The sequence below is a fragment of the Lissotriton vulgaris genome, chromosome 1_2 (genome assembly GCF_964263255.1).
Source record: "Lissotriton vulgaris chromosome 1_2, aLisVul1.2, whole genome shotgun sequence".
In the NCBI taxonomy this organism is placed as follows: domain Eukaryota; kingdom Metazoa; phylum Chordata; class Amphibia; order Caudata; family Salamandridae; genus Lissotriton; species Lissotriton vulgaris.
This window is the reverse complement of record NC_141686.1, coordinates 220,778,028-220,792,137: the sequence shown is the minus strand read 5'-3', so window position 1 is coordinate 220,792,137 and position 14,110 is coordinate 220,778,028. Positions and strand designations below refer to the sequence as shown.

At 44.1% G+C, this 14,110-nt stretch overlaps 1 protein-coding gene across 1 annotated transcript; it reads right to left on the bottom strand.

Annotated features, from left to right (window-relative positions):
* Positions 1-4,432: 4,432 nt before the first annotated feature.
* On the bottom strand, positions 4,433-5,371 carry LOC147735061 (olfactory receptor 5I1-like). The gene has a single exon (XM_086952588.1). It carries the CDS (start codon positions 5,369-5,371, stop codon positions 4,433-4,435), a length of 939 nt encoding a protein of 312 aa, XP_086808714.1.
* Between the last annotated feature and the right edge of the window lie 8,739 nt (positions 5,372-14,110).

Sequence of the window (14,110 nt, the reverse complement as noted above, 5' to 3'; positions counted from 1 at the left end):
TGTGCATGCAAAACGGACTACTGTTGCACAGTGGGAGAAAAGAGACACGTTCCCTCGCTTACTGGCATATCGGATTGGGACATATATAGCCCATGGAAAGCCTGACAGTAAATATTCATGAAGTACATTAGAAATCTGGCACAACCTGTAAAACCTTGCTGGAATATTGGCAATTTGCACAGGCACCCAGTGTGAACCCTGGGCCTGCTTTGCACTATGTCCAATATTTGAACAATACTTTAGGGGAAAGGATTCACACCATTGTAGCAGGGGACTAATTGTCGGATTCTTAACTTAGAAGCTGTAGTATGGTGGTGGATTGGATGGTACACTGTGGTATAGAATTACAGGGGGTTTCTTGAGGAAGGAAGGGCGTGAAATTGTTGCTTAGCAAGCGTAAGTCTCAATGTGGCACTATAGAATTCAGATTCGAGTGTCTGGAGAAAACCAAACACCACTTGCATGTGGACGTCTTAACATTAAAAATGTAATTCTCTAACAATGGTCACACATAAAAAGACAATTAGCACAGGAAATGTATTTAAGTGGAAAGACTTCTGAGGGATAACCCAGGTTTTCCGTATTTTGGTTTTAGTGTTAATTTATTTAAAGTAAAAGCATTATATAGAGGATTTTAAATTGCCTGCTGCTGCGGTAAACAATGTTGCTTTCTTTATTTGGAAGAAGTGAAGCGAGGAGTGTAAACGTATAACTGACTGAAAGCGGTCCATAGACGAAGAGTCACACAAATTAAGGGAGAAGAGATCATTAATGGCTATTAAAACAGTTGAAGAAGGTGGTTTATGGGGACACCTCAGAAACCTGGGCTGGCAGCTCGTCCATGCAGGACTCGCGCAGGCCTCCACCTCCGGGCCATAATGAGGGTTAAGAGGACGGGCTTAGTGTAGCAGGGTGGAAGGCATGGCCTGGATTGGTCAGGACATAGGTGAGATAGAAAGATGTAGTAAGAGGAAGGCAGAATTGGAGAATATTGAGACGATAAACACAAACTAGTAATCAGATGGAGATAACACACCTGAAAACTGTGACTCTTAACAAGATGCATATTGAGTGCCGGCGGGTTAGACAGCACTTTCCTGCAACCCTGCACGGTGCAGAGGATGTTGCTTCGCCCCTCCAGTGTCAAGTCAGCAAAGGACGCCTTCATGATCTCCTAATGCTCACAGGAGAAATCGGCCCAAACCAGCGGGCTTCCACTCTTAGATATCCTTTTGTCAGTAGAGACACAGGCAGCTGCCATGTTGCCACACGACGGACCAGCCACCCAAAAACACTAACGGCCATATGCATCATTGTTGGTATTTGCGATTCCTAAATTGCGAAAATTAAGGAATCGCTATTTAGAAATCGCAAATACCTATGCATTAAAAATTCGCATTTTTATTTGCGATTCCTTATATTTCCTTATTTGCGATTCCCAATTTTGCGAATCGCAAATAAGGAATCCCTTTACATTGATTCCTATGGGCCTAGAGGCCCATAGGAATGAATTGGAAGGCATTCTCATTTTGCGATTCGCAATTAAGGAATCGCGAAATGAGAATGCAATTTCAAGGGTGCAGGGGGGGTCCAAAGGACTCCCACCTGCACCCCTGACATGTACCTGAAAGTGCTTTTTTCACACACACATGCCCTAAGGGCATGTGTGTGTTTAAAATGAAACTTTCAAAAATGCACTTTAGTGCATTTTTGAAAGTTTTCTAAAATTACCATGAAGGTGAACTTCATGGTAATTTACCACTTCTAATTTGCAAATTCCCAATTTTTTTAAAAGCATGCATTGCATTTAAGAAATCGCAAAAATGATTTCGCAAACGGCCGAATTTTGCGATTCGCACCTTTTGCGAATGCAAAAACCCTTGATGCATGTGGGCATTAGCAATAAGACTGCTGTCATTTCCGGGGCAGAGCTAGCAGCAAGTGTAGTAAGGACAGAAGCCCAACAATCTGAAGAAAAAGGATGAAACGTGTCAAGCGAACAAAAGGAGCTCTCATGGCAATAACAAACATTTGCAATGCAATAGGAATCGCATTTACACAAGACCTATTGCATAGGAAATAGGAGTGCTCCTGGGCAAGAATGCATGAATGGGAGTGGGGGGCGAGAAGTCACGGACTGCAGGAGGGGGAGGAGGCACAAGAAGAAAATAGTGCTTGGAGTAAAGGGGCCAGTATACATGGAAGGATACAAATTAGGACATGGCCGTCATTAGGAGGGACTAACAAACTTAAAACCAATCAGAAGGCAGCATTTTGGACCTAAGCGAACAATAAATACGGGCAGAGAGTGGGCAGAGCTTCAAATGTTTGTTCTTTGCCAAAATATGGAAATATGAAAAGAACCTGAAGGCACAGTTCATTGGACAGGTTCTACATAAGCTTGGCAAAAGCACAGTTTGTGCACTACTTTAAAAAGCAGAACCCTACCCACATGGTTGTTAAAATGCAATGCTTATAGGCCCTTGAGGCCGCTTTCAAATAAACACAAAACCACACAGACACAGTCCAACAATGTAAACTAAACGTAATTCTGTTTGTGAACTGAAAATCCAAAGGAACCGGTTGATTCAGCTTCTTTAATACTATAGCTAGAGGGACTATGGTAAAATCAAACCCTGCTGCTGTATGAAGAAGCAGCTTAGTTGACTTCATACATATTAATTTTTGAGCAGGTTTCTCCACTTTGACTAGTTAGTGCAGGAATAGATCCAGACTACACAGTATCAATACATGTATTACCCTCGGTTCTTTCCTGGTATCTCAAGGCAAAAATCACAACAGAGTGACGCTGGCATTTAATAACTGAGCACAGAGCACCCAAATATGGGCCCGATTCACAGAATGAACTTAAGACTCAATCCTAAATTTACTACTATTTTGGTATTCACAGAATGCACTTACTGCTTTTGGCATTCACAGAATGCACTTACTGCTTTTGGCATTCACAGAATGCACTTACTACGTTTGGCATTCACAGAAGTTAGGATTTTGTCTTAAGTCTGTCTTAAGTCCGTCTTAAGTTTGTCTTAAGTCTGTGTTAAGACTAACTTAAGACAAAATCCTACCTTCTGTGAATACCAAAAGTAGTATGTGCATTCTGTGAATACCAAAATAGTTGTAAGTTTAGGATTGAGTCTTAAATTCATTCTGTGAATCGGGCCCCTCATTTATATTTCTTATGTCCGAAGTCAAAAATCACCATTAAGTTAGTCTATGTCATTTGTCATAGGAACAGATAAGCAGGAATGTGTTAAATCCCTCCGTCAACCTTTAACCTGATACAAAAAGGTGTAATGTGGTGCAAACATATTTTCGGTAATGCACATCCTTGACATGGGGTGGGAGTGGGCTGGAACAAGGGATATGACTAATGGGAATTTAGACAGGCAGTGAGTTCAACAAAAGAAAACCTTCAGTCTCCTCTACATGAAAATGTATGGGTGAATTTCTTACATCAAGGTCAATATCTTGTTTCTATCAACAATTATCTTACAGCTTCTAAAACATTGCATTATTTAAATAGTTCCAATCAGTTAAATATATGGTGTATTGTTCACAAAAATCTTGATACTTGCTCCAACTGTTAGAGTCTTTGTAGACCCAAATTCGGGGAAATCGTCTAATGTATAATACCATGACAATTTAAAGAGGTCATCTAAAGCAGTTTACCCAAGTCAGTGCTCCTGTACCTTATATTACTGAATCAAAGAGAACCAGACCCAAATTTAACATGTGTGGATCCATACCTGGCAAAACAGTCGCTGAAAGGGTAGAGGCTGTGGGAAGAGGCACTGCTTCGTCTTGTGCTCCCTCTCCAGCACCACTGAAAATGCTGCTATCCATGCCTGAACCTGTCAAAGCAATCGATAGCTATCTGCCTATTTCCTCTACCACTAATGACCAGCACTACCCCAGTTGACATCGTATTACTGCTCAGAGCAGGTAAGCGTGTTGGGGCGGGTGGTAGGAACTCGACAGACGTAATGAGCTAAAATTGATTATTTATTTTATTTTCCCTTGTAGTCTTTTAAGTCACCCCCATTCCACCTCACCTCTCCTACCTGCATGGGACACTCCTGTAAAGCAGGAAGTAAATGTCAGTTAAATATCCTTCAGTATCAAGGAACACATGCATATTTTACACATGGAATTACCAGGCATACAATGGTATTCTCCAGTCCCAGAACTATGTCCTATAATAGCTTTGTAGAGGTGTCCAGATGCCATCAGGAATCAGGGATTTCAGATCCCTTGTATTCGGCCACTTACATTCAGGCAACGCACAGTGATGGCCCAGGCAAGCCTGAACACAGATCATACACGACTTGTGTTAATATATAGGAAATGTCTTAATGTCTACATAAAGGGAGTTTAATTCTCTGTCGGGTCTTGCTGGTTGCAAAAGTCTCCATCACTGTGTTTTAAATGTCCAACTCAATATCTTCCTTACAGCTTCTTTCACTTCATTGTTTCTCAGGCTGTATATAAGAGGGTTTAAAGCAGGGATCAAGACAGTGGGGAATACAGCAACCACTTTGTTCTGCCCGTCTGAAGAGCTTGAATTGGGAAGTATTTCCATCAAGAAACCACTGCCAAAGAAAAGAAACACACAGATCAAATGAGAGGTGCAGGTCGATGCAGTCCGGTGTCTCCCTGCTGTGTTACCAATCTTCAGGATGGTGATGATAATGTATGAGTATGAGACAAATATAACAAGGAGGGAACCCAAGACTACAAAGGAAGCAAATATAGAACGGATCCATTCATTTATCAAGATGTCAGTGCAGGATAGCTTTACGAGCACAGGAAAATCACAAACAAAGTGGTTCATAACATCAGGACCACAAAAAGATAACCGATAAAGACAGATTGTATGTATCAGAGAGTGCACAAAGCCACCTATGTATGACCCTGCCACTAAACGCAAAAGCATACCATTGTTCATGATGACTGTATATGTCAATGGGTTGCATATTGCAACATAGCGATCAAATGCCATCGCTGCCAACAGGAAAGATTCTGTGCTGGCAAAAGCACAAAAGAAAAAAATCTGAGCAATGCAGCCATAAAATGTGATCATCCTTTCCTCTGTAAGAAGATCAGCCAGCATCTTGGGAGAGATAGTAGATGAAAAAGCTAAATCCAAAAAAGCCAGTTGGGTGAGGAAAAAGTACATGGGTGTGTGAAGCTGGGGGCTGAGCCAGACAATGACCATGATGCTGCAGTTACCCAGCAGTGTGAAGGTGTAGATTGACAAAAACAGTAAAAAGAGCAGAACTTCCAGCACTGGATCATTGGTGAATCCCACAAAGAAGAACTTGGTCACTGTGCTTTCATTTCTGGGCATCATGTCTTTGTCGGATACAGTTTGTCTAAAAGAAAGAAGACATGCAGCACATACATCAACTTTGATATGGTACTTTTAGATGTACACACCTTACAACCAATGTCTGTGAAAATGTGTAATTTTTAAAATAATGAATCATCTTAATATTTATAATAGTCAAGGTCCACAGAATAACTCATGTCTAGATTGAACAGGACACTCTGGAGTACAGTAAAGTATGATTAACATCATGGCTGGGGGTAGGGCAATTAGCATGATATATAGCCTGGCACACTGACTTGGGTTTTCACCTCAATGCCATTTTTTCTTTATGATTATAGTTCCTGAGCCATTGCAAGTGATCACAAGCAAAGTCTATTAGCTAGATTCATGAAGCCAAAGTGCGATCGCAATAGCTGCGAGAAAGCAATTGCGATCGCGATTTGATGAAAAGGAATTCAAGAAAGTTGAAATCCAAAAATTGCGAATTCGCTAATATTTTTTTGCGATATCGAATTTAAATTCGCAGAATCCTGGAAGAAGTCCATTAGCGATTCTGTAATTGCGAGAAACCATGGATTCGGCGAATAAAACTGCGATATCGCAAATAAATCGCAATCACAATTCATGAAAAATCGCAAATTGCGAAAAACCCCAAAAATCGCATTTTGCGACGCGCAATTTAAGGAGAACCCAAACCACGTGGTAACCAGTAAAAAAAAAAATCACATCTGAAATAAACTCTAGCAAACTAGCAACAGGTGCAGGCTTGACCAAACACACTTAAGGACATGCAGCTGGAGCCTGAGGACTCTCACAATGCCAGGACTCTACATGGTGGTCAGGCGGCGAAGACTACAGCGAGCAGCACGGAACAGACGACGTATCCAGGAGCGGAAATTCCATCAGCGGGTCACCCTACTGGGCCAAACCAGGGAGAAAATCTACGCCAAGGACCGGCTAAATGGAGCAATCATCATCAAGCTGATCCGGGACCTAGACCCCCTCCTGCAGCACCCAATAAGGAGGACCAATGCCGTTCCCACCCATGTGCAGGTAGTGTGCAGCCTGCACCTACTGGCCTCTGGAAGCTTCCAGGGTATAGTCACTGTGGCAGGGGGAAAATCCCAGCCCACCATGTCCCGCTGCCTAAGGAGTTTCCTGGAGGCCATGCTGACCCGCCTACACCACTACATCTCATTCCCCACCAGCCAACAGGACTTGAATGACACCAAACTGCAATTTTACAATGTAGCACAATACCCAGATATAATAGGATGCATTGAATGTACCCACATCCACATCTGCCCACCAGCACAAATGGAATACATGTATCGTAACCGCAAGTCCTACCACTCCCTCAACATCCAGATGGTTTGCAATGCAAAGACAATCATCACGGACATAGTGGCACAGTACCAGGGGAACACACATGACTCCTTCATATTCCGGCACAGTGGCTTTCACACAAGACTGGCCAGGGAAGACTTTGGTGAAGTACACATGCCACACAATAGTACAATGTGATAATGATGCTCCACAGCACAGGCACTCACCCTCTGCTCCTATCATTCAGGTGACAGCGGCTACGCTCTCTGTGAGTACCTCCTCACACCATACCTCAACCCTGCAACACCACAGCAACAGCGTTACAATGCAGCACACATACTCGAAAGAAATTGAATTGTCCTTTTGAAGAGCAGATTTTGCATACTGCACAAGACTGGTGGGGCCATCAAATACGAGCCAGAGGTCTGCTGCCGCATCGTGGCCGTATGTGCTATCCTCCACAACATTGCTACCAAGCGCAGGATATCTGTAGACATCTCTGGCAGTGAGTCAGAAGGGGATAATCGACCACCTGCACATGTGCGTCACGCATGTTGTGAGAATCCTGCAGAAGGACACAGGCGCCGCAACCAAATCTGCATGAAGTATTTCTAGTGCACCCACTCCCCACACCCATTACTCAACTCATGCATGACAACATAAATAATGACATGAATCAGATTAAGTTATTCAGAATTTTAGTAATTGTTACTGCACAATAATCTGGGCATTCTGATAACTGGAACATGAATGACGTATTGCGTCATATGTCTGTTTGTCTGTAGGGCATGCTTGTAGCGTCAGCATGTACCCTCGTGCTAATGTACAACAGTTCAGTGGCACCTCCGGGTAGTTGCCCCTGACCTCCTCTCAACGTCCTCCTCCTGATTCTGCCATGAGGCAGCAGAGGGCCTGCTGCTGCGGCGGGGTTCTACGACTGGTGGAAGGGACTGGCTGCTTTGGCTTGATGTAGCCTCACTGGTGTCGTCTGCCCCCCCCCCCCCCGCCTGGCCATGGCCGGCAGCCTGCATGCCCTGCATGGCTGTTGAAATGTGCTCCAGGGCTCTCGCGACGTCCTGGCAGCACTGGACCATTTGGACCTGCATGGCCAGGGAGCGTCACGAGAGCTAGGAGGTGGCATTCCCAATTATATGGTTGGGCCGCGTGTACGCCGACTGGCGGGTCAACGGTTGGCGGTGTCTGCGGCGATTGAGATCCCGCTGGCTAGATATGGCCTGTGTGTTGGCCTCCAGAGCTGCTGTCATCCTGTCCATACGGTCAGACCTATGTGCCACATTACGTGCGGTCTTGTCCAGTTGGAGGTGGATTTTGGCTAGATGACGGGCCTGGGTTTGGTGCACATGTAGCATCCTGCGCTCAATGGAGAGCCCACCTGCATGCACGTTTCGGCCCCTGCCAGCGCGGGATGTGTTGTTGTGCGGCTCCCTGACGAGTCCACTTGTCTGGCTCCTCACAGCTGCAGGGCGGTGGGTTGGTTGGCGACCTGCTGCTGGTGTTGCAGGCCCCACTGGTGGTTGTGTGCTGCGTGGTGGTACAGCAGCGCCTGTTGTCACAGGGGTGGCACGGGCCACAGGGGCAGGTGGTGGGATGACCGCTGGTGCGGCAGCTTGCCCTGATGGTCCGGGTTGTGGGGTATGATGTGTGTCTCCCTCTGTGTCCTCCGTGATGTCCTCAATCACCAGGGTCTTGCTGTCTGTGCTGGGGACATCAGCGCCACCTGTGATGTAAAGTGGACGTTGATTAGTGACATGTTCCGTACACAGTTAGGCTTACTATATGCATGCAGACTACCATTCCCTGACTCGCTGCAGGATTGACTCTCACTGGACGTGTCAGGCTTAATGGTACAGGATGGTAATTGTGGTCAGACTACATGTCCCACAATGCAATAGCGCTATAGTGGTGTGCTTTGGCTGCATGATTGGGATTTGATATGGGATGCACTGGAGTCCTGGACATTGTTAGGGGACAGGGGGTCGCAGTCTAATGGCACTTACCTGGTGTGTCTTGGGTGAGTCAGGAGGAGTCAAGCTGGGTCACACCCATGCAGGCCTGTGGATTGATGGTCTCCTCCACTTGGTCCTCCAGTGGTGTGTTCGGTGGGACAGTGGTCTCCCCTCCACCTGTCGCCACATGCTCCCCCAGCCTCTCAGCAATCTTTTCCTTTGCCCGCCCTCTTAGGTCATACCATCGCTTTTTAAGCTCGTCCACCGAGCGCTGGGTCACCCCCATGGAGTTCACTTTGGCGTGCATGCGCAGCCATATGTGCCTTTTGTCGGCCATAGGCACCCTTCGGGAGTCTTTGCCAAATAGCCGGTTGTGGTTCTTTGATACTCCTTCTATGAGGTGTTTGAGCTCCTGCTCAGAAAATTTGATTTTACGCTTTCTCCCACTGGTAGAACCTCCTGCTGCATCCTGTGACATGCTTGCCACTGTGGTGTCTCCTGCTGTACTCCTGTAGGTACACTGGAGGGGAGCTCTGACACTGCTGCCTGTACTTCAGCCTCTCACTGCTGAATGAGGGTGGAACCTGCCTACTTTCTGGTTGTGATGTCATCACTGTGCTCAGGATGCGACTTCCCATTTTTGCAATTTCGGTAATTGCGAGATCGCGATTTCAACATGGGTATCGGCGGATTTTGCGATTATTTACCGATTTCTGGGGGCTCAGAACTGCCGATTGCGGCCGGTTGCGAATCGCATTTTTTTATCGCAAATATTCATAAATGCTGTTCTGCGATTTCTAAATTGCGATTCGCTTTTCCTCGCAATTCAGAAAATCGCAGAATTTGACATTGATGAATCTGGCTGTATGTACCACATCGATCTCAGCAACTGGGCCAGATGGCTACCTCCTTTTCTTGATTAGGTGCACTGGTCAATGTGTTAAGACCATCAAGTGGTAAATGTTCCTAGATTGTATGGGTGAGATAGTCAATAGGCAAGTGTCATTTGTTTTTCATAACATTTCTCTTAGCATGACCCTCTTGCTTTGTACAGGTGAGAAGTATCAAGAGCCAAATGTTTGATATTAGGAAAAATAAGGCTGTTCGATTGCAAAGGTCATGCAGTATCACTGCGATTTTTCTAGATGCAGCAACCTGCTCTGGGCGGATAGATATATTGAAGCAATATTGGGTGCCCTAGCCAGTTGATCAGGACAACTTCCTGACTGAAATACCTGGTTATATGTTTTTATGTTGCTACTTCTCTACATTTATATTTGTTATTTACTCCTGTTATCAGCAATTCTGTTAGTGTAAACATAAAATGGGTTCGTACTTTTCAGTATGTGAGCAATACGCACTCAAGCATAGAGGAAAATAGCTTTTGACACAGTTTACATTGCCATACACATTCTGAGATAGTTGTGACAGTTGGGTATTAATTCAATATCGATAGTTCATGAATTACTAGATCACACGTGAGTTTAGAGAATGAGAAGGAGCATGTAGTTTAGGGGATCCTGTGCAAAAACTGTTGATACATTCAGTCACTGTGGAAATCACCAGCAAGAACAACCAACCAATAGTAGCAGGGACTAATGATGGTATCATATTTCTTTGTCGTGTTTATCCGTTCTTTGGGGGGCTTTTTTTTCTTGGTTTCCTTCTCGTGTTTGACGATGCTTCCCTTTTCATTTGCAGAGCATTCTTGCTCTGAACTTAGCTATGCTGCAATGCTGTTTCGTTAAACTGGGCTGTAAATCCCTCACATTAACAACGCCCTTGCCCCAATCTCTGTGCTTCCGGGCCTCGCCCTGATCCATTCTGCCCTTCAAACCTTCCTGGCCTCGGTCACTTCCTCACATACTGTCTGCTATATTCAAGGTTTCCACTGTGAACATGAATTCACTGTAGGGTGACCAGACTTGTTGGAGTTTCCCGGACAGTCCTGGTTTTTGGAGAAGTGTCCCATCACTTTTCTCCAAATTAAAGAAATGTCCTGGTTTTTTGGCAGTACCAGGGTTGATTAAAGAAATGTCCCAGTTTTCAAGGGTGGGTCGGGTGAACCTACACATTAATCGCAGTGTTATTCAGGCTCATATTTCGCCCAGCCCTCTTAGAAATGGGAACATAAGCTCACTTATTTAATCTCTCCTGCTGTGCTACTTCCCCTCATTTAAGCAGCATGGCAGCTTTAACAAGGTGTGAATCAGGGCTGCAGAGGCCATAGGGCAGGGCCAGGCCCACCAGCAGCCGGACCCTGGAGCTCTTAATGTGAAAGGTACTGCGAAAATACATATTTTCTGCAAAGAACAAATTCCTAACCATATCCTGCTTGAAACCTATATTTTTTTCAATGAATATATATATATATATATATTCACTGAAAAAAACCATAGGTTTCACACTCGTTATAGCTAGGAATTAGCATTAAAAAAACCTTTGAAATTCACAGGAACACACATTCACTGGATGATGTCATCAGTGATGTCATTTGAGATGTCATCAGTGACGTCATCAGTGACGTCACTGACCATGTCATGAATGATGTAATATGTGACATCATCAGCAGTGGATTGCGGGCGCGCGAGTTATAGTGAGTCCAACAAACTATAACATGGAAATTTCAATGGTTTTGTATGAGTAAACCGTTCAGCTAACTATTACTGGTGTGAAACCTATGGTTTTTTCAGTGAATTTAAAAGGTTTTATAAATGCTAATTCCAAGCTATAACGAGTGTGAAACCTATGGTTTTTTCAGTGAATTTCAAAGGTTTTTTAAATGTTAATTACTAGCTATAAAGAGTGTGAAACCTATGGTTTTTTTCAGTGAATTTCAAAGGTTTTTTAAAAGCTATTTCCTAACTATAACGATTGTGAAACCTATGGTTTTTTTAGTGAATTTCATCGTTTTTTTAAAAGCTAATTCATTTGTATATCGACTTTGTAACCTACGAATTTGTTTTTGTTAGCTGTTGTTTACAACAATTAATTATATTTTTAAAAAAAACATTTGTTAAATGTATATATATTTTTTTACATTTTTTTCCGGTGCGCTCAGGGTGCGCGCACCGGAAAACTCTCCCGAGAGAAAACCGACAGTGCTATTTCTGCGTTCGTAAAAAAAAATGTATGAAAAGTAAATAATAATGGAAGACATTTAGTACCATACTTATAAAAGCAGTATTTTTGATTTAGGAAATGAAAATGATTTTGCATTTCCGTAAAGCTATCGAAACGTCACTTAGGCGTGCTGTGTAAGCGCCCCCGGAAGCGCCTACGTTCGCGCCGCATAAGCGCCCCCGGAAGCACCTATGTTCGGGCCACGTAAGCGCCCCCGGAAGCGCTTCGGTGCGCGCAGAGTTGGCACGTCAAGTCATGTCACCTTAAAATAACTCTTTTCATTGGTTGCTAACAATTTTTTCACAAATAATTAAATCCCCACCCATTTCCTTCACTTCTTCTTTCATTTTTGTGACTGCTAGACCTGTCTTTCTGCTGTCGGATCTTTGTTGGATTAATATCTTGGATTACCATGGCTGCCAGACCATTCAGCAGTGAAGATGACTCTGATGGATTTCTTGATGAAGAGGTTCCTCAGCCGAAAATAAAAGAACACTTCATATGGAAGTTTTTTTCCATTCCAAATGACCAGAAAAAAATAAATGCTCCAAAGGTGGAGTGCAGGATTTGTCACACTGTCCTCTTACGGGGTGACCCCACCAAGAAATATTCTTTTGGAAACTCCACTATGATTCGCCATGTCGAGAGGAGGCACATTTTTGCACCTGCCTCACAGCAGGCGTAACACTGACGCAGGTCCTTTAACATGGGCCTGGCCCCATGTGAAACGGACGCATTGCATGGAGTTGTGTCAGTTTTGTGACACATTCTAGCAATGCATCACTTTTGCGCTTACAGATACGTCTGAAAAACTGACGTATCTGTAAGTTCTTGCGACATAATGCGTCATATATTAAATATGACGCATGAGTAGAAGACTGAAGGCCTCGTTTATGAGGCCATGCATCACTTTTACGCCACCGGCGTGTCACTTTTTGTGACGCACCAGTGTTGTAAAAAATGCACTTTGTTCAGTCATATTTACAAAGTGACGCATCTAGGTAGATGCGTCACTTTGTAAACCCCTGCGCCACATTATACCTACGTCAGGTGTAATGTATGCAAAAGGGGTGTGATGACGCAAGAAAGGGTCGTAGAGGTGTCGCAGTGAAATCTATGAGATTTCACTGCATCACTTTTAGGACGCCATTGTGTCAAATTCTTGCGCCTGTCTCACAGCAGGCGTAAGACTGATGCAGGCCCTTTCACATGGGACTTGCTCCATGTGAAAGGATGCATTGCTGGAGTTGTGTCACTTTTGTGACACACTCCAGCAATGCATTACTTTTGTGCTTACAGATACATCTGAAATAGTGACGTATCTGTAAGTACTTGCGACATAATGCGTCATATATTAAATATGACGCATGAGTAGAAGACTGAAGGCCTCATTTATGAGTCCATGCGTCACTTTTACTCCACCAGTGTGTCACTTTTTGTGACGCACCAGTGCTGTAAAAAATGCACTTTGTTCAGTCATATTTACAAAGTGACGCATCAAGGTAGATGCGTCACTTTGTAAAGCCCTGCACCACATTATACCTACGTCAGGTGTAATATATGCAAAAGGGGTGTATTGACGCAAGAAAGGGTCATAGAGGTGACGCAGTGAAATCTATGAAATTTCACTGCCTCACTTTTAGGACGCCGTTGTGTTAAAATCTTGCGCCTGTCTCACAGCAGGCGTAAGACTGATGCAGGCCCTTTCACATGGGACTTGCTCCATGTGAAAGGATGCATTGCTGGAGCTGTGTCACTTTTGTGACACACTCCAGCAATGCATTACTTTTGCGCTTACAGATACATCTGAAATAGTGACGTATCTGTAAGTACTTGCGTCATAATGCGTCATATATTAAATATGACGCATGAGTAGAAGACTGAAGGCCTCATTTATGAGTCCATGCGTCACTTTTACTCCACCGGTGTGTCACTTTTTGTGACGCACCAGTGCTGTAAAAAATGCACTTTGTTCAGTCATATTTACAAAGTGACGCATCAAGGTAGATGCGTCACTTTGTAAAGCCCTGCACCACATTATACCTACGTCAGGTGTAATATATGCAAAAGGGGTGTATTGACGCAAGAAAGGGTCATAGAGGTGATGCAGTGAAATCTATGAAATTTCACTGCGTCACTTTTAGGACGCCGTTGTGTTAAAATCTTGCGCCTGTCTCACAGCAGGGGTAAGACTGATGCAGGCCCTTTCACATGGGAATGGCCCCATGTGAAAGGATGCATTGCTGGAGTTGCATCATTTTTGTGACAATCAATCAATCAATCATCGCATTTATATAGCGCACTACTCACCCAGAGGGTCTCAAGGCGCTGGGGGAGGGGGGTC